The following is a 27,516-nucleotide window of genomic DNA, read 5'->3' on the forward strand; positions in this document are numbered from 1 at the left end:
CTTTCCTCCTCCTTGAAACGCTATTACTTTTCCCCCCCGCAAAGTCTTTTCTCTGCTTCTGACTTAAACTTTAAGTCCTCACAGGTCTTTGTGACCTCAACCATTTTCACAATTTTAACTACTGCATACTCATGCTAATGCCATTCAAATTTTTATCTTTCCGTGTTTTCACATGCACATTCAGTTATCTACCCATCATCTCCTGGATTCTGCAGGTGCTTTAAAATTCAACACATCCAAACCTCAATTCTTCTCCCCAATACGGTTCTTTGTCCCCAATTGCCAACCTCAATGATATCACCACCCAACCTGACACAATTGGGAATCCAGCCCCTGCCTCCTACTTCCCCCTTACTTCCCACAACCAGGTCTTATTTCATTTCCTAAATAAAATTCACACTTATTTCCTATCTTCAGAGATTTCTTATTTCAGACCCTTTTTCCTCTTGCTATTGCCTAATTACCTAAGTTACCAAACTGGTGTTTGGTGGAACCAGTTGTTAGACGTTTCTTTTGAAAAAGGACTTTAGAGGCGCCTGAGTGGCTCAGTCAGTTAAGCATCCAACTCTTGATTTCAGCCCAGGTCATGATCTTAGGGTTTTGAGATTGAGCCCCAAGTCAGGCTTGGTGCTCAGTGTGGTGTCTACTTAAGATTCTCTCTCCTTCTCCCTCTGCCCCTCACCCCGCCCCCAACCTGGTACACACACATGCACTTTCTCTCAATTAAAAAAAAAAAACAAAAACAAAAAAGTCTTCTATAATCAAATATATTTGAGAAGGGCTGCATAACCCATGCTTGTCTTGGAAATTCAGAATGACTGGTAGCTTGCAGTAGCCCCGAGAAATCATATAAAGAAACCTGCTTAACTTTATTTAAGCCAGGGTTTCCCTTACTTTTGTCTCAGAACTATTTCAGTAAGGAAAGTGGAGGAAGTTTTTATTTTTTATTTAAAAATAAAAAACAATGCTCCTCAGAAGAGTGCGGCATCATCTTTAATTCCCATGCATCTTCAAACTGCTGTTCCATATTGAACATTCATGATCTAACATGCAACCGTCAACATGTTTCCATTCTTCAACCTTTTATTAGCTATTCCCTGAGGAAAAAAGAACCAGCTCCATGCAACATGGCTTTTAGGACCTGCTCGCAGTCTTCTTGCTGCCATTGCCTGATGACATTCCACCAATCTGAATCTGATTCTGGCATTCCCCAAGCTATCTCTCTCACACCCTGGGCTCTACTTCTGCTTATACAGTTCCCTCCACTTTGAGGACCCTTTATCTTCCTCACCTTATTCACCAGTTTCCAACTAGTACCTCAAGACTTAGCTTAGGTGTTAGCTCTTTAAAGGACTTTTGACCCCGGTTTTCTCTTCTTCCCCAAACATAGGCTACATTCCCTAAGCAGTCCTGTCACAGAATGCAAAATCCAGTATTAAAATCTCTGCTTGTATGTCCTCTATTCTCATTCTACTATTAGTTAAGGGCTCTTTCTTTACTGTTTTATTCCCATAGCACTCAAGCCATAATTTATGAACTCAAGTGGTACTGCAGTGGTCCTTTGCATAACAATCAGGCAGGGTCTTCTAGAATAAATCTGACACCTCAGCTTTTCTCTGATTTTACCTCTCAAGTCACAGTCTGGTTGAACTCAGGACTTATCTATGCATGTTTTACCAGGGAGGCATAATATAGTCTGGAGATAAACATTCATATGCTCTTAAATATCTGACCGGGGGGGGTGGGGTGGGAGGAGGAGGTGCACTTTCTGATAGCCCCACTGTGCACTTGCAATGCTCACTAGCTTTTCTCTCCATGGCTTCCTCAGGCTCTTCTCTTAGCAAGGTAATAGGACAACAAAGGGATTAAGACCATAGATTCTGGTTCAAAGCCCAGCTCTATCATTTATTTAAAGATCTGTAATTTTGGGCAACTCACATGTCTCCTTGGACTCATCTATATATAAAATGGGCCCAGTAATGGCTCCCTACCTTATATGGTTGCTGTAATCCATAAATATGGCTAAGTACCTCAGTAAATATTTGCTGCTCCAGTTATCATGAATTAGGATATGCCGATGGCTTCTGATCAAGTGATTTATAATATTTCCACATTTAACCAAATGTTAAAATGCTCCCATTTATTATCCATCTCTTTCTAGTGCCTTATCCTGCTTTGTTTATTTTTCTCTCCCTCCAGAGAATACTAGTTCCATGAAGATAAAAGTTTTGTTTTGTTCAGTGCTGAAAGCAGGAGCACCCAGAATAGTATTGTACATATTAGGCCCTCAGGAAATACTTGTTGGAGGACAGTGGAGAGTAGCAAAAAGAAATCTCAATAGTTTCAATACAATAAAAAGAATGAATAATCTTTCTCTAGTGGCTCCCAATATTATATTTTAAAACACCATGTGCCAGAATGAAAATGTAAGAAATTTATTAAAATTTGAAGGCAAAAACATAATTTCAAAATATTTAGACCTATGTCAGGTGTGATACAGTATGGATGCTTTCTTGAAATTCAAAATCGGAACCAAGAGTATCACTTTCAGAATGTTCTAGTAGATTCAGTTTACTTTTAGTTGTCTTGGATGAAACAGTCACTATTCTACTTTCTTTCTGGACAGAAACGTGTTTTTTCAAAGACTCACTTTTAACTGGTTCATTAACAAAGGAATCATTTTGCTCCATTCCTTTACTTCTCCAATTTACAAGTGAGTCAGAGCAGGAACGCAGGTCCTTTCTGGGCTGTTTTTTAGCACAGCATTTTTTGGTATATTCACCTGTTTTGGTCATTTTCTCTGAAGAAGATCTGCTATTTCTAGACAATTCATCTTCTTTTTTTTGGCTTCCAGTTCCAGACATCACATCTGCTGAAGGAGAAGATGTTCTTGCAATGAATTCTTTGATAGAGTCCTGCCGCTGCTCACTGACTGGGACTCCCAGGTTGTCTCTAGAAGTTTCTAAGGGCTCCTGAGTGGAAACAGGGACACGGAAAGAGTCGAGAGGCAAAGGAATTCTAGCATCACCTGTAATTTTCTGAAACTGGAGGGAAAAACAAAAGGAGACAAAACAAAAATTCAGTGATGAACAAAGCCAATCATTAAAAAAAGTCAATGACTTCAATGCTACTCTGTGATCTTATTATTAAGATAATCAATTGATTAATCAGAAGAGTTTAGATCCAGTGTTTTTCTAACTATATTTTGCCAGTTGATTCCCAACCTGACTTAGCTTTATCCACAGCAACGTCTAGTACATTTTTAGAGTTTGTGTTTGGGATGATTTTTGCCCATTTCCCGTTCCTTCATTAAAAATAATAAAGCCCGGGGCACCTGGGTGGCTTAGCGGTTGAACGTCTCCCTTTGGCTCAAGGTGTGATCCCGGAGTCCTGGGATCAAGTCCTGCATCAGGCTCCTGCGGGGAGTCTGCTTCTTCCTCTGCCTATGTATGCCTCTCTCTCTCTCTCTCTCTTTCTCAAATAAATAAATAAAATCTTAAAAAAAAAATAAAGCCCTATTCCCTAAGAAAATTCATTTCTTTTCTATCCTCCAGGAACATGTAAGTAGTATCCAATTTGTGAGGAGACTGAAGCTAGCCAAGATCGGAGAGGAAGAGAAGTCTCCAAGGAAGGCCAGGAGAAAAGCAGATGGGTTGTCCCCTCTTGCTCCCATAACTGGGAGGTTAACTATAACATACGATTGCTTCTGTTGGGATTACTTATTTTAAAGAATTATCTGTATCCGTACTTGTACCTTCATTAGTGTTCCTTCATTGTAAGCTGACTGCATACAAATAGAAACCTAGATGAAATATGAATAGAATAGACCATTTACACAATTTAAAATTTGGAATGTTTTCTCTAATGTTTCATTTCTTTCTTTACTGAGGATAGCTTGCTTTAAATCGTAAATTTTCATAACACCTTCCAACTTTCTTATTTGTAACTATACAATATCATGAAGTGGGTATAAACGTACTGATTTCAGATTTGGAAAGGACCCCAAGAGGCTCCCAAGCATGCGAGTTGTTAGAGACGGAGCATCATTATTTTCTGACTTGGTAATTCCCTTTTGGTTAATAACTCTCAGGATCATTATGTTCTGTCCTGTCCACTTACCTGGATATTTTGCATCTGTCCTAAGGGGTTCTGCTTTGATTCTGGTTTTTCTTCTTCAAGTGCCTTTTTTTCATCCTTAGGCAGACTACTAATAGTAGAATTCATCTGGGGACGACCCAGTAAATGGAAATCTGACTGATCTATACCAGCCATTGTGGCAAGCTGCCCAAGCCTGGACAAGAGGAAGAAAGAGGGAAAAAGCAAAGGCTATTATAATTGCATATGAGCAACTTAGATTTCCCCATACCTACAATCATGAAATACCTCTAAAATCTTAAAAGCCAAGACCCTACACCAGACATAAGCCCCCATTCTCTCCCAATCCTCAGCCCTTTCAGATTCATGCTCTGGGATATCAGCCTGTGCGATCGTTGAAAGCACCCCCTTTCCTTCCCCAATAACGTAAATGTGTCAGCTTCTAGTACACACCCAATGCATCACCTACCTTTCACCTTACCTCTTTTTTACCACCTTTCCTCCTGTTTCCAAAAACGTGTTTTCCCCTAAGAAGCAGCTTTACCATTTTGCATTTCTTCTAATTCTTCATCTTAATAAAACCCTAAATTACATGCTAAATAAGACTATGGAAACTATGAAAATTGCTCACATTCCTTAGCAAACCATCATTATGGATAAAGAGAATAATGCCATCAAGTGAAATTAACTAACCCAGCGTCTTTAAGAAGGTCCAAGAAAGCATGGAACTTCTGAAAAGAATTCTCAATGCTGCCCAGAACACCTTCATCATCCAGGATCATGTTTGTCAATGACTGTGCATGCAGGGCTTCAGACAAAGAGAAGTTTATATTTCTTAACTGGGCGTTCTCATGTTCCAGCTATAAAAGAAGGTTGAAAACGTCTGACATGATTATCTTTCACTGTCATCAAAAGAAAATAGTTTTTAAGCAACAAAACTTAAATAAGACATTTCAAATGTGACTAATTTGTAATTAAATTAACTTTCTGCTAGTAAAGACAGAGACCATATCACATAATAATCACAATCCAGTGACACCCAACAAAGTTTCCTATCTAACACTCAGGTGGTATATCAATAAACCAAAGTTACTGTTTTATTAAGGGTCTTTCAAAAGATCACTTTTTTCTAGTTGGTTATACTCAAAACAGACCCTCCCTTACATTAGAAAATTATTTGCTTACATTTCCCTTTAAATTAGAAATACAGTCTGATTTGAGCAAAGCATATTCTAACTTGGCTGGATGTTTAAGGATTAACTTTACTGACAAAATATTAAATGTCTAAGTTTAAAAGTCCTAAATCATCCCCAACTTATTAACTCTACGATGACCAATATTCTCCTTGGCTTCTTGAAAACGTTTCCTCCCTTGCATGGCCCCTCCCCCTTACCACCTATTCATCTAAAACTACAGATAAGCCAGACTCTAGTAATTTCTCAGAAAGGCCCTTTTGTTCATGGTGCACCTTTTACCTTAACAGGTGCTCAACCTTTACTGAATGAGGTAAGCATCCTTCAATCCAATACATGCACCTGCAGAAATTCCTCCCTAAACTTACCTTATAATAATAAATTATATTTATATACAACTTTTGAGCTATGTCCTGCACATTAGCTTAATGTAATTCTCATAGTATTTTTTTTATCTTTCACTGCATTCTTAGCAGTTTTCTAATACTCTATACTTATTTAAATTATTCAGTGCCAGTAAAGAGTTTCACATCTCTCATGTTACTATATATGCAGTATAAGCCTAAGTGCTTTCTTGAATTGAAACATCATGAACAGAAAATAAGCTAATGTCATATAAGAATACATATACACCAAAAAATCCCCTAAGATTTTTACTTTTTTTTTTTTTTAAGTATGCTTCATGCCCAGTGTGGAGCCCAACATGGGGCTTGAACTCTGAGATCCAGGAACTGAGCTGAGATCATGGGGTAGATACCTAACCCTGAACCGACCAAGCCACTCAGGTGTCCCTAAGAGTTTTACATTTTAAAAACGTTTTCTGGAATAGAGATCACATGACCACTAAATAACGGTAAATACAAAGGTTCATATGAATGGTACAACCAATTTATAATATGTTAGTTTTAAAGTTTATATCCTGCATGTGCATGGCTTAAGATCAAATAAAAATAAGACCAAAACACTCAAAAAATAAGAAAAAACTTGTTTACCTCACTGACTCGTTTATCAGCTTTAAGCCTTATTACTCTTTCTTCCTTTAACTGTTTTAGGCAATCCTCCAGTTTTTCCTAGTGTGAAGAAATACAGTATGTATTACAAACAATTCTTAGTATAATATCCAAAAGCCTTTCCAGTTACAGATCTCACCAAGGATTCAGGCGCAGAGCCAGAAGTAAACTTAGACTTCAGGATTATAGTTTATTATGATATCATACCATGCTAGTGAAATTAATTATCCAAAATACAAAATTAACATATTAAAAATTTATTTGAATCCTATGCTTTCCAAAATAAATATGTGGCATCTCACCATAAAAGGCCTATGTGTAAAATATACTAAGTCAGAAATAAAAAACTAAGGCCATGAAAGGAAAGTTCTACTTTTATTTATGGGTCCCTTTGTAATAGAAAACCTTAATTAATATAGTTGACCCACCCAAATTATGTAACTATAGATTCAAATGTATTTTTTAAAAAGCAAACGTTTATAAAGCACTTTACTATGTGCCAAGCCCTGTCCTAGTATGAATTTCCTGAGTATTAAATCATCAAAACCCAACAAGGAGGGATCCCTGGGTGGCGCAGCGGTTTGGCGCCTGCCTTTGGCCCAGGGCGCGATCCTGGAGACCCGGGATCGAATCCCACGTCGGGCTCCCGGTGCATGGAGCCTGCTTCTCCCTCTGCCTATGTCTCTGCCCCCTCTCTCTCTCTCTCTCTCTCATAAATAAATAAAAATTAAAAAAAAATTAAAAAAAAAACCTACAAGGAAAGAACAATTATTAACTCCATGTCATTTTATAGGTGAGAAAACAGAGACAGAGAGTAGGACACCTAAGATCATGTCACCTAAGATCATTAAGTGGTAGAGCCACATTTTGAACTCAGGAAACTGGGTGCCATGCCTGTTCATAGAAGTGGTAATCTTCCCATTCACTGATGTCAATAAAATAGAAGGCACGTTGGTAACCCTCCTTTGATTGCCAAAAAAAGCAAGTCCTTACAGTGGGGAACGTTACCTATGGCTGGCAGTCCCCCGACTGACAGCCAGCAAGGAAAGGAGGTTCTCTGTCCTACAACTCCAGGAACTGAATTAGGCCAATGAGCTGTATCAGTTAGGAGCCGATTCTTTCCCAGAGCCTTATGATAAGAAAGAACACAGCCTGATTGACATCCTGATGTCAGCTTTATGAGACTAAGCAGAGAGCCTCGTCATGCCATACCTAGACTTCTGACCTCCAAAACTGTGAGCACATCAACAGGAGTTTTTATTTTAAGATCTTATTTATTTATACATAGAGAGAAAGATAGTGAGCACAAGCAGAGGGAGCAGCAAAGGGAGTGGGAGCAGCAGCTCCCCCTCTGAGTAGAGACCCCAATGTGGGGCTCAATCCCAGGACACTGAGCCATCCAGGTCACAACAGGCATTGTTTCAAGCCACTAAATTCACAGCAATAGAAAATTAATATACTATGCAACCCCCAGGTTCATGAACAAAATAAATGATTTTTATTGTTTTAAGCCACTGTTTTGGGGTGGTTAGGCAGCAATAAATAAATACCTATATTTATTAAGACAACAAGGTATATTTATACATTTTAAAGGCTTTTGAACAATCACTTAAACAAAGAATTTCAACTTAAAGTTTAGTTTACCCGTGGTATGTGTGGGTTGAGGGGGAGAACTCTATTATATGCTGTCATTGAAAGAGGAAAGTAGTAACAGTTTCTGGACAGTGATTTTTAGTACATATCAACAATCCTACACCCAGGAATTTACCAAGGAAATTCCCAAACATGTGGGCAAAGATTTATCTATCAACATGTCATATAGAACTGTTTATAACTAAACCCTAGAAGCTAAGAGCTTCCAAATTCAGTTGCTTTAAATAAAAACAGCATTCTCATACGAAGGAATGCTCTACGAAGCCACTAAAAAACACTGACAAGAGGTCTTTACCAGAGTTAATGAATGGGTTTCAGGAGTTCGATATTCAAAATGTATCTGTGTGTTTTTCTTGGGAGATAGTCCATAAGCTTCATCTAAGAGTCTCTGATATAGAAGAGTATTTAGTGACACAATAAACTATTTTTGATACCTTTTTAAGACAAAAGGGTAGATTAGGTGTGTGTATATAGAGAGGTGGTTTTTGTTTTATTTATTTTTGTTTTTATTTTAATAAGTTTTTCATTGTTTTAAAAAATTTGATCAATGAACATACTTTTTATGCTCAGAATATATACTCAAAAATTAAAAACTAGTCTAATAATTTCAAATTCTTTAATGTTTAATCACTAGTTGAAGCCAGCCAAAATTTTAATGGGGACAAAAGAAAAAAAAATTATAAAACTCTTCTACTTATTTATATAATGGTTTTAATATTTAAAACTTATTTCACAGAAATTCTAAACATAATTTTAGAATAAGTATACATACAAGAAACTCTCACCACAATCAGAGAAAGTACAGACTGAAATGCTCCATTCTTGACTAGCTCTAACATACAAATAAAATAGTACAATGTGCAATTACATGAAATAGCTTCTCCCTCTAGTGGAGGGAGTGAGAATATCATGTTGGATTCTTTTTTTTAATTATTTTTTATTTTTTATTTTTTTTATCATGTTGGATTCTGATAAAAGTATACTCTCCTCCTACAAAGTAATTTGTGCTCCTTAAAAAAATATGGGACCAGAACATTAGAAAGTAAAATTGCTTGACATTCTGTTACATAAATTAGACAAATGATCAAGTTTTGGATAAATTTTCCTTCTTGTCATCTGGCTTTGCTTCCTCTTCCATACAATGGCTAGTTCGATTTTTTTTCTGGAATAAAGCTCCTATCATACTGTATCTCTAATTTTATATTCAAATTTTTTCCATTTAACATTGGATCGATCATTCTTTACATAGGGGATTCATAACCTTGATTTTTTTAATGGCCTACAAAATATTCTATTGAGCAGGTCTGTCAGTTCATGTAATCATTCCTTTATGGTTAAACATTTAAATTCTTTCCAACTTTTCAGTATTGTAAAACAAAATATTTTTATGAACAAAGGCTTTTTCCTATGTAGAATAACTGTCTTGCAATAAGTCAATAAAAATGAGTTTGAGCTCAAAGCAAATGAACATTTTGCAGGTTCTGTGATACTGATCTCCACACTGCTTTCCAAAAGATTCCTAAGATTTCATTTTATTATTTTTTTAAGATTTTATTTATTTATTCATAAGAGACACAAAGAGAGGCAGAGACACAGGCAGAGGGAGGAGATGCAGGCTCCATGCAGGAGCCCAATGCGGTACTTGATCCCGGAACTCTAGGATCACGTCCTGAGCCGAAGGCAGATGCTCAATAGCTGAGCCACCCAGGTGTGCCAATTTCTAAGATTTTATTTTTTTAATTTTTTTTGATTTTTTATTTATTTATTTAGGATAGTCACACAGAGAGAGAGGCAGAGACATAGGCAGAGGGAGAAGCAGGCTCCATGCACCGGGAGCCCAACGTGGGATTTGATCCCAGGTCTCCAAGGATTCGATCCCGGGTCTCTAGGATCGCGCCCTGGGCCAAAGGCAGGCGCTAAACCGCTGCGCCACCCGGGATCCCCCAATTTCTAAGATTTTAGACTGCTTTCAGCACTGTATCACTTGGTATATAACTTCTACTATGACTGTTGGCTTGCTTCCTCATTTTAAAATACAAGAAATCTAGGGGACAGGGCATATTTTATCCCAGCACATGTCCCTAGCACAAAGCACATTGGTAAGTAATCGCTGAATAAGGAAAACCTGTGTCAAAACAAGATCTATGTGTATAATTAATAGTTATATTTTTCTTTCAGAGCGTATTTTAAAAATTCAAAATCTCTGGCGCTACCCCTTAGCTATATAGCCTTGGACAAGTTCAGTAACTCTCAGCCTCAATTTCTTCATCTCTAACAAGAAGATAGGTTCCCACATCACACAGCTTTTTTGAGGATTACATGAATTAATGCACACCTAAAACTCAGAACTGAGTGCTTGGTATGTAGAGTATGTTCAGTTAGTGCTAATGAGGGATGCCTGGCTGGCTCAGCAGTGGAGCGTCTGTCTGGCTTTGGCCCAGGGCGTGATCCTGGAGTCTCAGGATCGAGTCCCACGTCCAGCTCCCTGCAAGGAGCCTGCTTCTCTCTCTGCCTATGTCTCTGCCTCTCTCTCTCTGTCTCTCCTGAATAAATACATAAAAATCTTTTAAAAAAAATTAGTGCTAATGAATATATGTGAATGCAAATAGCAATGAAGGACTTGAAATAATCTCAACTCACACATCCAGCCTCCTAGACGCAACGTTTCTTCAGGCAGGTATGATTTTTTTTTCTTAAGTCATCTCTACACCCAACATAAGGCTCAAATTCACAACCCTGGGATTAAGAGTTGCATGCTCTGCCAACTGAGCCAGGTGCCCCCATAAGCTGGTTCTAATTGTAAAATATGATATGTGTACTAAAAGTACATCTTTACACGCATGCATCCCTAAATATTCCCTTTGGTTTTGTCAACTCCTAACTTCATGTAAGGAGAATCACAGTATATGCAGTCTTCTAGTCAAAATTGTTTTTTTTTTAAGATTTTATTTATTATTCTTTTATAAAGATTTTATTCATGAGACACACACAACGAAAGGCAGAGACACAGGCAAGAAGGAGAAGCAGGCTCCATGCAGGGAGCCCAATGTGGGACTCGATCCCAGAACTCCAGGATCACACCCTGAGCCAAAGGCAGATGCTTAATTGCTGAGCCACCCAGGCATCCCTCAATATTGTTTTTAAAAACTCATCTACATTGTTGCCAGTAGCTCTAGGTCATTAAATTTTATTGCTTTATAGTTTTTGCACTGTATGAATACAAATAATTTTAAAAAGGATTTTATTTACTTGAGAGTGCACATGCACACAAGAGCTGGGGGAGGGGCAGAAGGAAAGGGAGAAGCAGACTTCTTGCTGAGCAAGGAGCCTGATGCGGGGCTCGATCCCAGGACCCTGAAATCATGACCTAAGCCGAAGGCAGATGCTTAACCAACTTAGCTATAGGTATCCCTGTAATTTAATTTTTAATACTTAATGGACATTTGGGCTGTTTTCAGCTGGTGCTAATGCAAGTAACACACGTGTCCTGTTGTACCAGCTAGTAGTATTCTAGTAGTATTCTATTATACTATTCCATAATAGTGTAATAGAATCTATTCTATTCTAGTACTAGTACTATTCTAGTACATATACTGGGTGGGCAGGGGAGAGGAAAACTCATCCGGTCACAGGGTATTTATACACTTTCAGCTGATAAACAATGCTGAAGGCTTTCCAAAGTTAGCTATGTCAATTTATATGCCCGTATAAGCACAGGGTGTGAGATTCCTATTATTTTCCAGGTCTAGGACTCCTGTTATCAGACTTCTTTTTGTTAATGTGATTGGAATATAGGGATTTCATATTGGCTTTAGTTCATTTTTCTCTAATTAGAGTAAATGAGATTGGACACTTTTCTATGTTTACTAGCTGTATGGATTTCTTTTTTTCTTTTCTTTTCTTTTTTTTTTTAAGATTTTACTTATTTATTCATGAGAGACACAGAGAGGTAGAGACCTAGGCAGAGGGAGAAGCAGGCTCCTATGGGAAGCCAGATGTGGGACTTGATCCTGGGACCCTGGGATCACACTCTGAGCCGAAGGCAGACGCTCAACCACTAAGCCACCCAGGTGATCCTGGATTTCCTTTCTTAATGAGGCTTTAGCCCTTCTTATTTTTAATTCTTCTCCATTTCCAAACTTATGTGTACATGTCATGATGAAATTTTAGACATTAATTTCCTACTTCAATAAATATTAGTTTAACTACACTTTTTCCTATGACCACTACTCTCAGTGAAGTCACACCACCAGTAGTTTTTCCACTGGTCATGACCTCTTCCACTTGCAGTGATATTCTTAAAAGTCTGTATTGTTTATCAACCATAAACTCTCTCAACACCCCATTTTGGGAAATGAAGACATTCATGTCTTTTTCCCTTCTTTCTACCTCTCGTTTACCTTTCACACTCAGCTTTTATGTTGTCAAAACTGCTATTTACATTTTGTTGTTTTCGGTTGAGAGGCACTAACATCAAATAGTCCGTGGTCCTACCAGGTATCTGTTTTACTTTTCTTTCTCCCCTGTCAGGTTGTATGCTCTACTCAACTCTCAGGCAAATCATGGTTATTTTCTACCTAGGAAGGAGAGCAGAAAGCTTCCTGGAAGCTCATGACTGATTGGCTTCTCTTATGTGTAAAGAGGCTGGCAGTCAATTATAAAAGGGAACCCCCAAATACTCTTGTCTAGAGATCAGGTTTATTAGGCAATATAACACCCTAGATTAGGCTATTAATCTAACATAGGTTCTTGAGTTTTCTTATTTTGGGAAGGGAGACTGTCAACACCAAAACCTTATTTTCAACTTTATGCTTATAAAAAAATGAAATTGTATTTTCCTTTTAACAAAAGGATAATTCAGCTAGGATTGCCAATTTCCTGGTCTTTACAGTAAGTACACTGAATCAACTGACTACGTTCATTCAGAACTCCGTTTCCTTGAGTTTATCTAAAGATCACTAAGGTTCTCCCTACGTCTAATAGTCTATCATCCTAAGGAAAAGAAAATATATTACTGTTGACATGTTTTGATTTTTATTTCTCAGAATTCAAATGTCTACTCTTGACTTAGACAGCCAAAGAATTATTGAGGGGAAGACAGAACCCATGTGCATGCTCATCCAGTGCCATAATCAGATTTCTGCCCAATAACTACCACCACTGAAAAATAATTTCTGGCTCTTTAAAATGGTAACTTAGTACCTGTAGTGCTTCTTGTTTTAAACTGGTTTTCTCAGGTTCTTCTTGAACACTTTCAGAAGAATCGTCGACCTCTTCAATTTCTGAGGAGGAAGGACTCTCCACTGTCACAGTAACAGGAAAATCCGATTGCTTAGAAAAAGAAGACAAGGTTGTAGAAGAGATACCAAATATTACAGGACATTTAACAAAAGTGATCTGGGGTATCAAGTCATTATTTATAAATGTCCTCCACTGCTTAGTTTAAAACAAGCAATAACAAAGTAAAATGACAGTGACTTATTTTTGCTGTCACTGTATAGAATTCTCTCGTTAAGATTATTATTAGGAATCATCCATATTATTTTATTAACTTTCACATAAACCAAGTGAGGAGCCAGGGCAAACACTTTTCTCAGATCAACTTTATACTGCAGATGAGAAATTTATTTTCCACTGTCAGGCACAAAAAATCTGGAAGAAAATTTAGTTTTTGGAGGAAAATTCATCAGGAGGGGGCTGATAAGAATTAGAAGAATAATTAGAAGCCAACATATCTAGCAGAAAAAAAACCATGAAAATTAAAAAAAATAAGACATAATACACAGCTAAAACCAACCCATCAAAAACCTCATTATATCATCCTTAGGCTACCTTGAACCCAAACTACTGTAATGGTCATACAATTCTGTCAAGTTTCGCTGTCACTGGAATGTATGTAGTTCAGTATGTTGTTCCCAAACATTTGAAAACTGACCTGATCACAAACCCATACAAAGTCTATAGGTCAAAAAGAGGAATGCTGGGATTATACAACTGCACAGAAGACAAGTCACTAAGACATCATTTCAACCATGGACAATAAATCCCACAGTACAGGAAAATCCCAATGGTAGGATGAGGTGCACGGCCCTTCTTCTGGGCATGCAGGGGGCAGGGCTCACATCTGGGATGCTGTTCTCTCAATCCAGCAATGTTACCTTACTCAGAGCAACTATGCAGTCTCCCAGGACAATGTGGAAGGAGAACCTGACATTCTGATGGGACTGGATGGTTCAAAGGCCATGAGGCAGTAGGACAGGAGTATGTATACTCTGGGACTGGCTTCTTTATTTTGCCTTTGGGATCTGGAACTTATACCTTTCTTGAAAACATAAGGACATGCCTGAGAATGATAACTCAAATAACCTTTCTTGAAAACATAAGGACATGCCTGAGAATGACAGCTCCATGTGTTGGGTCCAGAATGGAAGTCAAATTCATTTCACTGGGTAACAGAGGATATATGGACTCTGAGAAATGACTTCCCTGTTTACAGATGAAACCACAAGGTCCCCAGCATGTGTCATACCCACAAACCCATAGTGTCATTGGGATAGCAACCAGACAAATTATAAATGGATTTATTTCAGAGAGGGAAATGTTTCCTGTAAGGCTCTGCATAGTTTGAAAAACAAAGAGAATACCCTCCCGTCTTTTCCATTTAACCTATATATTGTAAATATAAGAACTACGTACCTGCATATGATTATATACATCACGAGTTTTGATTAATGGAAAACCCCTAAAGAAATACCAACAAATTAAGTCATACTTTAATGTGAACATCACCAGTTAACACCAGTTTTAACAAAATTTGCTAGCATTATGTACAGCAATACTATTAATAATACATATGGGGACACCTGGGTGGCTCAGTGGTTGAGCATCTGCCTTTGGCTCAGGTCATGATCCCGGGGTCCTGGGATTGAGTTCCGCAGTGGTCTCCCCACAGGGAGCCTGCTTCTCCCTCTGCCTATGTCTCTGCCTCTCTGTCTCCCATCAATCAATAAATAAAATCTTAAAAAAAAACATATAAATTGCGTATAAATATAAGTAAGTTCAAAATATGGATCTGGGAGGCTATGTTATGGAGAAAATTGAACAGGATTTAGCAGACTAGTTTGTCATAACTCTGAACTGTTGAGGGGCGCTCTCACTTTCTATGTTCAAGATGGTTTCGAATCCAATCTAACTTCTTTGACCGATAATTACTCTCCAATTGACAACTCTTTGTGATCAGAACAGTCTTGATTAGTAAGTGTCAGAAAAAGAAGATATGTAATCACAAAGTCATAAACCTAAAATGCAAAGACTGGGGCCTGGGAACTAGAGTTTATGCAATAATAATTCACATCATCATCTGCAATGGAGAGTATATTCATCAATTCAATGCGAGTGACCGCGAGTGACAGTTATTTTACATAGTACCTGCCTCAAGTCTTCTTTAAAATCAATTCTTTGTTTTCTTAAGCAATTATTAACCCCAATTTCTTGAATACTACCAAGTAAGTTACTTGAAAATAACCTATAGCAAACAGATTCCCTCAGCAGGCCTAAAATTATAGTTCGACCATTTAAAGAGACTTTTATACTTCTAGGATAAAAATTGCTATGCACAGCTAACCCCCTGGGTAAGTAATCAGATAAAGGTTCTTAAATCTCATTTGATTTCCTAAATCTGATTCACTAAAATGAATTAAGCCAGTTGACTGAGTTAGACTAAGTATAATCCATACTCCCCATCCATTGTGCACTAAACTATTCCCCATGCCTAAAATGTCTTCCCTTTTTCTTATATATCCAAGTTCCTCCTCTTGCATGTAGGGCCTGGCTCAATTACACCCACCTCTAATGACACCTTTCTCACCTGTATAAGTGGAGGTAATTTTATCTTCTCCTGACACCCACAAGGTTACATTTGTTGTGACACTTAAGGAAATAACTCCCAATTATAATTATTTTTTTTGTTTTTCCTCCTTCGAGGACTCATTAGGCAGAAGCTATGTGTGAGTTATTGTTTTTCCGCTATAGAAACTACTAGAGACCTCCCACAAAATGGAAGCTCCAATATGAAAATGTCGGAATGACGAAAGACAGGGAATAAATATACTCCACCTGCTCCTGTTTGCACGTTCCGCTGTGCGCCAAGGCAGGTAACCAGACACGCCAGGAGGGAGAGGTTCAGGAGCATAATATTCTTTACCAAGGGAGTGTATTCTTCCATTACTTACAGGTTTCTTTGTGGTCACTCCTATGTTTGCGAAAGCATTAAAGGAAAAAATCAAGATGCACTAAATGGTGACAGAGCAATCCTCACATGTTCACATTTTTAAAAGAATAAAACAGGCACCTGTCAGTGATGCAAGGCCATTAATAAAAGAATCATTTTGTAAAAATGCTTTTACATAGGCTAGCAACGCTTAAAAATAGAAGTTTTCATATAGTCATAAATTACCATTTTAACTAAAATATAAGTATATGAGATGTGCAAAACATGCAAAAGTAAATAAAAACTATATCCCAGAGAATGAACACTCAGTTGATTGAATCTCAGAATATCTTTGGTATTTCTGGATTTCAAAGAGAAACACTGATAACATCCATGATTTCTGCCAAAGAGAATCTGAATTTTCAAGATCAAAAGTTCCATTTAAGATTAATTTCTCTGTATAAAAATAAAGTAACAGGACTGAAAGTTGCTAAATGGAAGGTTACCCTCTATAAGTCAACTTTCATTGCTTATTTGATTTCATTTAAAAACAAAAAAACAAAACCCATTGGATAAAAAAGCAAGATATGGAGACTTAGCCGACATTTCAATACTAAAGTGTCAAGTATCCTTATATGAAATATTTAGTAGCAATAACTAGACTTACATGCTAATATACTTGACTTAAAACAAACCATATATTGACATTTAAAAATGTCAAAATATTGAAATTGACATTTAAATATTTTTTCTGTTACTGAAAAGAAGTAATACAGGTTTGTTATATTTATTCTTCTAATCTATTTTATGACACTACCTTAGCAGCACTAGGATAGCATGAGATATAAAGCACATATGGGGTCATAGAGGGCCAATACTTCATATAGTGTAGCTTATTGATAATCACCACATGACCCTGTGTGTTTCTCTGGATAAATCTGTACGCCTCTTAAAATACATCGAAGCTTCATTCATCTTGTGCTATATTTTGTTTTTTAATATAATCTCAAGGAAAAAATGTTCTTATACATGTGTTTATATGTGTATACCTTTCCCTTTACTTTTAAGAAAATAATGCTAATGCCATTTGTAATTAAATCCAAGAGTTCACACTTATTAGGAGATAAAATTCCCATTAAAGTTCCTGTCTTCTTTCTGCCCACATGATTACCATATGAATGTGACACAACTCACACAATTATTTAACCCCTATACTCACCTGGATCTAACTATATAGCCAGACTCTGATTTGGCTTACCTCTATGTCTCCATATAACTGAGGCAAATACAAAAAAAAGCCCAAGAAATAAAATTACTCTTAAAATAGCTCAGTGAGCTTATATTAACTTCAGTCACATTTCCACTTTGTTTAATCATACTAAGAAGAATATTTTCTTTATTCTCATTCCATGAAGTCTTATTATATACTACCAGGTACTAAAATTACAGAAAACATAATATAATAAATGTGTATTTTACCTACATATATATATTTCTATTCCTAATATTTTATCAAAATACCAACTGAGTTCTAAGAACGTTTCACACATGGTGTAAACTTTTAATAATAATATATAATTAGCGTGACATCAACAAATCTCAACCTCTTTGTATATACTATTTGACTACTAAAATATCAGTTCTAAAATAAAAATTGGTAGAAAAAATTGTTAAGCTTTTGATTTAATAAATACTCTCAACTTATATTTAATATTTTGTTGACCAAACAAGTTAATGGAGAATCAAAAACATTATCTTTTAATAGTAAAATAAGAAATTGTTTTTATGAAAATGTCTACGATACCATTAAAAAAATTACAGAATATTTAGGTTATTTTGAATTTTTATCTATCTATCTATCTATCTATCTATCTATCTATCTATCTATCTATTTATTTAAAGTAGGCCCCACACCCAATGTGAGCTTGAACTCATCACCCTGAGATTGAGAATTGCATTTTCTACCAACTGAGCCAGCCAGGTGCCCCAAATTTCTTACCAATTTAAAAAATGGACTGATCAGCTCAATAAAACCTTGTGAATACATTAAAAAGTACGAATCATATAGAATTTTAATTTAAAATGAAGTAAAAGAAGAAAAATGGCAAATTATATTCCAGCTATGTTGAATTATGTCAATATTCCATCCTGTCACCTGTGTGCCTATGCTGTCTATGTTAATAGATGCAGGAAGAAAAAATGAAAATCTTAAGCAAGAAATACATTCAAAATAACGAACTTTTTTATGAAAACAGAGTTGGTTAATTAAAAAAAAAAGGAAATATTAGCATCTCTTTTTTAAATTGTTTCTACATTCTACAAATTCTCAAAATCTGTATCAGAATATTTACAGTCTTTCCGATATGCATGTGATTAATATTGGTTGTCACCATCAGTATCATATAATCGGAAGAGTTTCCGATTTTAGCACATTGGAGTAACATATGGGGCATAAATTCTAGTGGTGTTAAAAAGCCAGGAGAGAAAGAGTTACCAATTCGAATAGTAGCCTTCCCTTTCCGACCACTTCCCAAAATTATAGTTCTCTTTTTCTGTCTAGCATTTTTGAATGGTTCCTTTACTGATGGAGAGGTTATCCACTGGTACTGGAAGAGAAATAATAAATAATCATTTCAGTTACAGGTAGTTTATAAGGATTTGATCTCAATTGGAAATTACAGAATTTTGAGAAAAGCCATTTGTGTTGAATTGATTTAAGATGACAGAAAAGAGCCTTGATAGTTTTATTTTATTAGGGAAAAAAAAAGAAAAGAAAAATACCCAATTAAAGAAAAATTCTTCCTAGAGAACAACAACACGTTACCTCTGACTTGGCACTCCTTCCATTCTGGAGAACTTTTTTGATAACTGCTTTCATCACAGAATGATCTAAAGTAAAGTAAATTGAAATTATAGTAATTGCTTCCCAACAATTGGCTATTCCCATTTAAAAACAAACACCAACTAATTGATGCTTTTCATATAAAATTAAATATAAACCTCACATTATGTAATTATATATCTATTTCCCTCTTTTGAGTATTCTAATTTCTTGCTCAAAAACCTAAGATGAGGGGATCCCTGGTTGGTGCAGCGGTTTGGCGCCTGCCTTTGGCCCAGGGCGCGAGCCTGGAGACCCGGGATTGAATCCCACGTCGGGCTCCCGGTGCATGGAGCCTGCTTCTCCCTCTGCCTATGTCTCTGCCTCTGTGTGTGTGTGTGTGTGTGTGTGTGTGTGACTATCATAAATTAAAAAAAAAAAAAAACCTAAGATGAAAACATGCCCCCTCCCATATTGCCCACAATGACTACTCTTTTGGCAGCAGCAAAGGTCAAATCTAAATACTTTGGATATCTAATGTGGCTTTGGATATCTTTGGACAGAAAACAGAGAGTCTGGGCACTGTCCAGATGCTTAAATACCTAAGGGGCACCTAACCATCAAACCAAAGTCCTGACATTCTCTCAAAGCTGCTCCTCTTCTTAGACTCCCTTTTCACAGTGAGTGGTACCAACCCACTGTATACCTTCTCATCCAGGGCTTACTTCTTTATTACTATTTCCTTCATACCCCACACCTGATCTACCTGCAAGGCTTATTAGCTACACCCTCAAAACGCAACCTGAATTCAACCACTTCACCAGTTCCAACCTTCCATGACCTCACTTCATGTCATGCTCTCCCCCTCTCAGTGCTCTGGCCATGGTGGCCTCCGTGCTTTTCCTTAAACACTCCATCCACCCTGTCACCTATGTGCCTGTGTACGCATGGCCTCCTGATCCCAGAAAGTGCTTCCTCCAGGTCTCCCATGGCCTGCCACTCTCTTCATTCAGCTTTCCTCTCAAAAGTCATTTCTCCAGTGAAGCTGTCCCCTGACATAATCTAATAGAGCCCTACTGGCCCCCTCAGGGTCTTTATTTTATGGTGTTTTCACACTTTCTGCTTTCTAAAATTACACCATTTATCTGCTCCCTCATTTCTACCTGAACTCCTCCACTAGAATGCAAGCTCCACCAAGGTAAGGCTTTTTGTCTATCCGATTCACTGCTACATTCCTAGTGCCTAAAGCCTGTGTCTGGAACACAGAAAGGATTAAAAAATTACTTGCTAAACTGAGAAATGAATGAAATGCTCTTTCCAGGAATGCCGAGGTTGCAGGGAAGGAAGTTATTCTCTTGGGGGAAGCTAGCTCATTATCTAGGTTCACCTTGTCCAGTCAGAGTGGCAACCAAGAGCAATTTACAAATATAACTCATTTTCATTAGTAAATTATCTGCTAAAAACACAAGGGAAGTACAAGATTAGGAAAGTATAATATTAGGAAAGCAAACACATTAGGTTTTAATAAAGTTCTTTTTTTTAATTTTTTTTAATTTTTATTTATTTATGATAGTCACACACACAGAGAGAGAGAGAGAGAGGCAGAGACGCAGGCAGAGGGAGAAGCAGACTCCATGCACCGGGAGCCCGACGTGGAACTCGATCCCGGGTCTCCAGGATCGCGCCCTGGGCCAAAGGAAGGCGCTAAACCGCTGCGCCACCCAGGGTTCCCCACATTAGGTTTTAGAAACCATCAACACATGAACAAATTCTTTGTTTTGCTATTTGTTAATCAATTTAAAAAAAGGTGTGACATACCAACGAGTGGGTTTTTTCTTATATCCAGAATGACCAGAGTTCTATTGGTTTCAAGGGTCCTTAGTAAAGCCTTTGCTCCTTCATTGGTGAGGCCACACTGCTGCAGGTCAAGTGCTTTCAATGAAAGACAAGAGGTCACTTGCCACCTTTACACAGATTTAACATACAGACAATTTTCACGTATTCATGCGTGTGAGGTTTCTGTACAAGAAGTCATGGTAGGTTTTTAATCTTGGGTATTGAAAAAATAAAAACAGAAAAGTATACATACATCCATAATACAAAATCCGATAAGAAATTCTAGGATGTGCCATGATTATCCTGTTATTAGTACTCATAAGTCACCCAGCATATTTTACAATATGTTGAAGAGTAACTATATGGTTTATGAGTGAAAAAAAATCACAAAACGAAGCTCAGTTCATCATCAGCAAGGATACTAGTGGCAGTGTAAAGCTTATATGCAAAACCTAGGTGGAGCTCAGAAACCATGCTGCATTCTTTTGATATGATCTTGAGTTCCAAATCACTCTTAAAACTAGCAAAATAAAGTTAAAAAAAAGCAAAATAGCAGATATGTAATCATTGCTAGTTTTGGAAGAAAAAAGATAAAGAAGTCTAAGAGGATGTATATAATAACAAATCCAAAGAATGTGTGAATAGGGAACATACGCTAAGAACTTTTCATGAAAGAAAGATAGTTAAGAACACTCTCCTTAAAAGGTTTAAGAACAGAAGGAATGATCATCAACACTAGAAGTTTCTGAGGTTGAAGCACCTATTCATTTAAACCAAAGGGATTATCATAAAAGCACAGGTATAAAAAATATTACATAAGTGTTGACTCATATAAGCCCTTTTTAAAAAGTGTTGTGTAAACCATTATATTAAAGTTACTGGGGTCTTTTAAAACCCCACGACACAGAGAAATAAGCCAGATATATGGAAACAATGTGATGTGATCCTTACAAATTCTTACCACTCATGAGATTGTTCCCAGCAACTCTCTTTGAATTTAACCCAAAAAAATAAAGAGACGTTGGCAAGAATGTGTTATCAGAGTACTGTTTTTAGCAGTGAAAAACTGCAAATAGCTCATATATCTAGCAAGAATGAATAAGCTGAGTGTCCTATGGCATATTCATATAATGGGGCAGTCACTAAAAATGATGTGGCAGATGTAAATGCGCTGACTTATCAAGATGCTCCTACTATTAAAATAAGATGCTCATACTCTATTAAATGAAAAAAAGCTATAAAATTTGGAGTAATCCCACTTGCATTAAAAAAAGGAGGGCTGGGGATCCCTGGGTGGCTCAGTGGTTTAGCACCTGCCTTTGGCCCAGGGCGTGATTCTGGGGTCCCGGGATCGAGTCCCATGTCAGGCTAACTGCATTAGAGCCTGCTTCTCCCTCTGCCTGTGTCTCTGCCTCTCTCTTTCTCTCTCTCATGAATAAATAAATTAAAAAAAAAAAAAAGGAGGGCTACTCACTTTTGTAGTTTTACAGTTTTTAAAAGTGACACAAGCCAGCCTTTGTGAGGGGAGAGGCCTCACAGACTGTTAAGGTGGATCATAAATTGGCACAGGATTCCTGAATGGTAATTTGGCAACATGCAACAAAAGTCTTAAAAATACATCACATTATAAACTCCTTCCACTTTTAGTAACTTAATCTATAGAACTAGTACCAATGGTCACAGATATACGTATAATGTGTTCACTACATAATTGTTCACAATAGGAAAAATACAAACTGTGTAAACCTAATTGCAAAGAATGATTAAACTGCTGCACATCAATATAATGGAGAACCACAGGATACATGATTAAGTAAGAAAAGAGCATGAAATTTTAAATGTACTGTGAGTCCACTTAGTCTCTGAAGTGTACGAACATATTAATAGAAAAACAAATAGAAGTACAGCAAAATGAACAGTGATTACGTCTGGGTATTAAGATTATGGGTAATTTTATTTTCTTGTTACTCTGTATTTTCTAGAAAGAATATGTGCAACTCCTAGAGAAGCTTAAAAGCACAATAAATAGTCTTAGACAAAATAAGGCTTTAAAAAAAATCCTATGACAATGGTATCAAGGCAAAAGCTACACATACTGGACATTTAAAAATTCATTATTTTCCATTTTAGAATTTACCTCTAAGCCATAAATCCTCACTGAGAGATTCTGCAAAAGCACTTGCACCAAGGTCACCGATGAGTGTGTTGCAATTCAAAGTAATGCGCCTCAAACCAGCCATACAGTCTAGATCAGGTCTCCTGTAACGAAGACTCTCAGCCCAGATTTCTTCGTGCCTTCTCATGGTCTGATACTTCAATGATTTAACAGGATGAAATTAAGACGTTTAGATAAGGAAGCAGGGTATGACCACTGAGGATGGCTTACGCCGGAGATTTACAGACACATACCAAGTATATAACCCGAGAGATTTAACAGTCAATTCTAGTTCAGGAGTCCAGTGACCTGGGTTCTAGTATGCCAGTGATTAGATTCTAGTCACTGGGAGACCTGTGGCTGATCAGTTACATAAACTCTGATAACCAATTACATTCTAGAAACTTCATTTTCCTTATCTGCCATGTCAGGGAAGTGGTTCTAAATTCTGTATTGCTGAGGCTCTAAGTTCTATCATTCTGTCCTCCAGCGGTTTCCAAACACTTGATGGGATATCCTGCAAGTGAACTTTCTGTAACATGTATCTTATTTACTGGTAAATTATATATATATAGTTCTGTACATATACTTCATGTTTATACTTCAGTATAAACTACACAAGTACTTTTTAAACAATGCAAAAATAAATATAGAAGTTCTAATATTTTCTTCCTCTAACTGAATGGATCTCACTACTTTAGAGTATGCCACCAACTTTAGAGGCTGGCAATAGATAGACAAAGCCAGTTTGACATGCCTCAAGAAATTGATGGTTTGATTTTTAACCATAGATAAAGTCATAAAGACATACCCAGTTCTCTATATTTTAACAGGGAACACTGACTTTAAAAGAAAGAAATCTTATTACATGCTCAAACAACAAAAGACTCAAAGCTTCTATGCCAAAAGCTGGAAAAAGCTTTGGAAAAGCTTTGGGGAAAGCCTGGATGGAAATGGAAAAGCATTGATGCCATTTTTCTATTAACAATAACTTATAAAAGCAACAAGTGGAAATCACAGCAAAAGGCTTACACGGTGCTTATTATGTGCCAGGCATTATTTTATACAAACTAGTTCATTTAATCCTTATAATAAAGCACATAGGCTAAGTCATGCGTCTACAGTCACAAGCTAGGAAATCCGAGAGCTGGAATTTGATACCAGGCTATTTGGCTTCAGAATCCATGCTCTTGACTTTCTATATCTGGGGTCAATGGGCTTGTTCTATACAGGCTCAAAGGTAAATCTTCCAGTTTTGTGGACTGGAAGGTTTCTGTTGCAACCATATAACTCCATTGGTCTAGGAGGAACACAGCCACAGCCACTATGTAAGCAAATGGGCATGGCTATGTTTTAAAGAAATTATTTATAAACATCAGGTGATGGGCTGTTTTCAAGAACTAAAAATACATGAAAGTACTATTTATAATGTATTATACATTAAGTCTCTTATTCCTAGGATTAAATGGACTACCTTTCCTAAGTGGTAGAACCCCAAACTAAAAACTGGTCATATTCTTTCAACAAAACTAAAACTACAATCACATGTATCAAAAGACAAAAAAAAGATCTGCCATCTCATATCAGAATATTCATGTGCTTCAATCACATAATGTTTTCATGAAAGTTTAAACATAAAATCACCTTTAAGATCTTGGCCATGTGATCTGCTCCCTGCCATGTCAGATTACACCCCGTGAAGTTTACTGTCTTAAGAGTGATAGAGTTCTTTATACCTTGACAAATAACTAAAAGGAAAAAAAAAAAAACCATAGATACAATAAGATGAAGAGCCTATACAATCTGGTCAATCCTGACTTATTTGCTTTTCTTGAGTCTACTGGAGGTTTATAGCTGTGTTCTTAAAATCACTACCTACAATGTTCCCAGGCAACTGATGGATTGGTGCATTCTAAAATATGTCAGCAATAAAGGGCTATTGCATTTTACAGCAAGAGTTTAATTCTATTTAGATGCTAAAACTGAATATTGTGAACCTGGCAAACTTTATTCCCAACTAGCCAGTAAAGTACTATGTATCTTTTGAGACATAAGGAAAACCTAAAAAAACTTGACTCCTCCTATTTTCATTTCCAATAATATAACTCAAACTCAGTTTTTCCATTTAAATGCTAGTTATAAACCCAGTTTTATTAGATACTATGCAATATGCTAGAGCAATATAAGACAGAAGACATCAAACTTAATTCCCTCAAATTAACATGCAGCTTTCCTTACCACGCTCAGACCACTATTGGACACAGTGAACACACTAACTCTTCAGGACCCCAATGAACAATCATTTTTCTCTGTGATTACTTCTATGATATGCCCCCACAAGCACAACTGAATTTGCTGGCCTTTTATATGTTCCCACAAACATTTTGCATACATTTCCAATTTTAGTACATAATACAGTGCACAATATAAATATGACTGTATACAGATGTTTTAACAATTTAAAGATAACTTTTTTTGTCTTTACATTTTGCTATTTCCCTTCTTCATAATTATTTCTTGAAAAAGATAAACACAAAACAGAAAACATAAAATAATATATATTTGTGTGGCTTGTGGCTTAACATGATCTTAAGTTAAACTAGTTTGGAGCGTATCCAGCATAACAAACTTTCAGTGTACAAGCCAGACGAGACCAAAGTTTGAAGAGGCATAGGGGATAATCCAGAAAGAAAAGGGAGAGACAGTAATTAACATGCACGAAGGGAAATGTGAGATCATTCTGATGGGAAGAGACTTAAACAAGATCGAAACTTACTTTCTAAACCTCCATCTCCAATTGGACAATTTGCAAGGGACAGGTGTACCAAAGAAGTCGATTTATTCAATCCCTTTAATGGGGAGAAAAAGAGTTAAATTTTTTATTGCTTTAGTTTCCCCTCAAAGCAAATATCCAATGTTTGCAAGACACATTGGAGAAGGCTTACCTTTGTCAAAACAGTTAAATCTCTCTCTCTTAGCACTAGTCCATTTAGCTCCAGGTTCTTTAGAGCACTTGATGCACTTAAACAACATTTGAGAGCTTTACATAACTGGAAGGTCACATCTTTGTTTCTTATTGCAGGAACACGACTTCTGCAAACTTTACTTCGGTCAGAGCCTAAAGCAAAATTATTATAAAATACATAGTATCATATGAGAGCATCTGCTCTGTGGTGAGGTACAGAAATGACGTCTGTCCTTAAAGCCCTCTTTAAGGAGGGACACGTGTAAACTCAATATATCAGTCACATGAGATACAGAAATATAAACTGTATGTGTGCATGTTCCTATGAAAGCAAAAAGTTATATCTAAGTGATGGCTTCAAGATACCCTGAAGTTGAATCTAGAAAGAGAATGACCACATAGTCTGGGTGGGAGGTGCATGAACAGCAGAGAGCCCCCAAGTGCAAAAACATCCAAGCCTGACACCTGCTGGCCACAGGAAAAACTGCAGGTGGGGACGACTAAAGGCCAGGGTTGGTCAAAGCCAGCCTGGGACAGCAAGCCCATGGCTTTTACCTCATACATGATGAGGACCAGGGCTACCACTGGCACAGTAAGGGTGCTTCTGCGGGTTAGAAAAAGGTACCTAAGTCAGATGAATTAGAAAAAGCTCCCCTTCCTCAGGGCCAACTAGCCCCTTGGCCCTTGGCTGAGCACAGCTCAGATTTCATCCTCTGTGCACAACACAAGCTGTGCAGCCAACATACACTGATCTCGTGCCATCACAATCCATTACAAGCATTATTTTAAGCATATATTTTCATTTTAGAAGATCACTGAAGCCCAGTAGGCAGATGAACTGAGCTCAGAGGCAGCAACACCAGCTAGAAGCGGGTGAGGTGGGATGCCTACGGGGGTGCAGTCAGTTAAGCACCCGACTCTTGATTTCAGCCTAGGTCATGATCTTGGGGTTGTGAGATCAAGCCCCACATCGGGCTCCCGGCTCAGGAGTCGGCTTGATTCTTGATTCTTTCTCATCGTCTGCCCCACCCCACCACTCGTGCTCTCTAGCTCCCTCTAAAATACATAAATAAAAATTTTTTAAAAAGGGGGGTAGGGAAAGAAGCTGGTGAGGATAAAGAAGCAAACCTAGGAGGCTGAAATCTATAACCTGGGCCCACTAGGTGCAAGAGAATACAGAGGTTCAATGAAGGGATTCTGAAAAGAATGGTCTCTGTGATACATTTTTCTTACATTTAATGTGCAATGTTAGGCAAGATTAAGTACAGTGATCCTGACTTTGAGGTCCCTTTCAACTATAATTGCTTCTGATTTCTATGTTATTACTTTGGTTAAGCAAGTCCCTACAGAGGCATGGAACAGTTCAGTTCCTACACCTAAATGAGATGTAGAGAATAATCTGACGTCTCTTCACCAGGGGATACATTGAAATGTCTCCGCAGAAGAGAGAACAGATGACGTGGAACCCAGAAACCTAGGATAGGGCCAGGCACATAAAGTGTTCAGGTTTTTAAAAAATAAATCAGTAGCCATTTCCTCTTCTGGATCTTCCTGGTGTGCTGTAACCTTGTATCAGCTT

The 27,516-nt window shown here is 37.3% G+C and overlaps 1 protein-coding gene across 4 annotated transcripts in view; it reads right to left on the bottom strand.

Annotated features, from left to right (window-relative positions):
• Positions 1–27,516, bottom strand: part of CEP78 (centrosomal protein 78) — a 33,492-nt gene that overhangs the window by 3,703 nt on the left and 2,273 nt on the right. The window contains exons 2-16 of one of the 4 annotated variants that reach the window (XM_055310413.1): positions 25,918–26,090; positions 25,749–25,821; positions 24,617–24,720; positions 22,955–23,129; positions 20,800–20,913; positions 18,985–19,049; positions 18,655–18,766; positions 16,067–16,202; positions 14,648–14,693; positions 13,154–13,282; positions 6,281–6,358; positions 4,789–4,955; positions 4,120–4,291; positions 3,755–3,802; positions 2,420–3,044 (exon numbers count right to left, since the gene is read on the bottom strand). In XM_055310413.1, coding sequence (XP_055166388.1) covers positions 2,481–3,044; positions 3,755–3,802; positions 4,120–4,291; positions 4,789–4,955; positions 6,281–6,358; positions 13,154–13,282; positions 14,648–14,693; positions 16,067–16,202; positions 18,655–18,766; positions 18,985–19,049; positions 20,800–20,913; positions 22,955–23,129; positions 24,617–24,720; positions 25,749–25,821; positions 25,918–26,090 — 2,156 coding nt within the window. In that variant the 3' untranslated portion in view covers positions 2,420–2,480. Of the gene's footprint in view, positions 1–2,419; positions 3,045–3,754; positions 3,803–4,119; positions 4,292–4,788; positions 4,956–6,280; positions 6,359–13,153; positions 13,283–14,647; positions 14,694–16,066; positions 16,203–18,654; positions 18,767–18,984; positions 19,050–20,799; positions 20,914–22,954; positions 23,130–24,616; positions 24,721–25,748; positions 25,822–25,917; positions 26,091–27,516 lie in introns of those variants that run through there. The other 3 variants (XM_055310411.1, XM_055310410.1, XM_055310412.1) reach the window with 3 other exon arrangements.

The sequence above is a fragment of the Nyctereutes procyonoides genome, unplaced genomic scaffold (genome assembly GCF_905146905.1).
Source record: "Nyctereutes procyonoides isolate TBG_1078 unplaced genomic scaffold, NYPRO_anot_genome, whole genome shotgun sequence".
NCBI classification, from domain to species: Eukaryota; Metazoa; Chordata; class Mammalia; order Carnivora; family Canidae; genus Nyctereutes; species Nyctereutes procyonoides.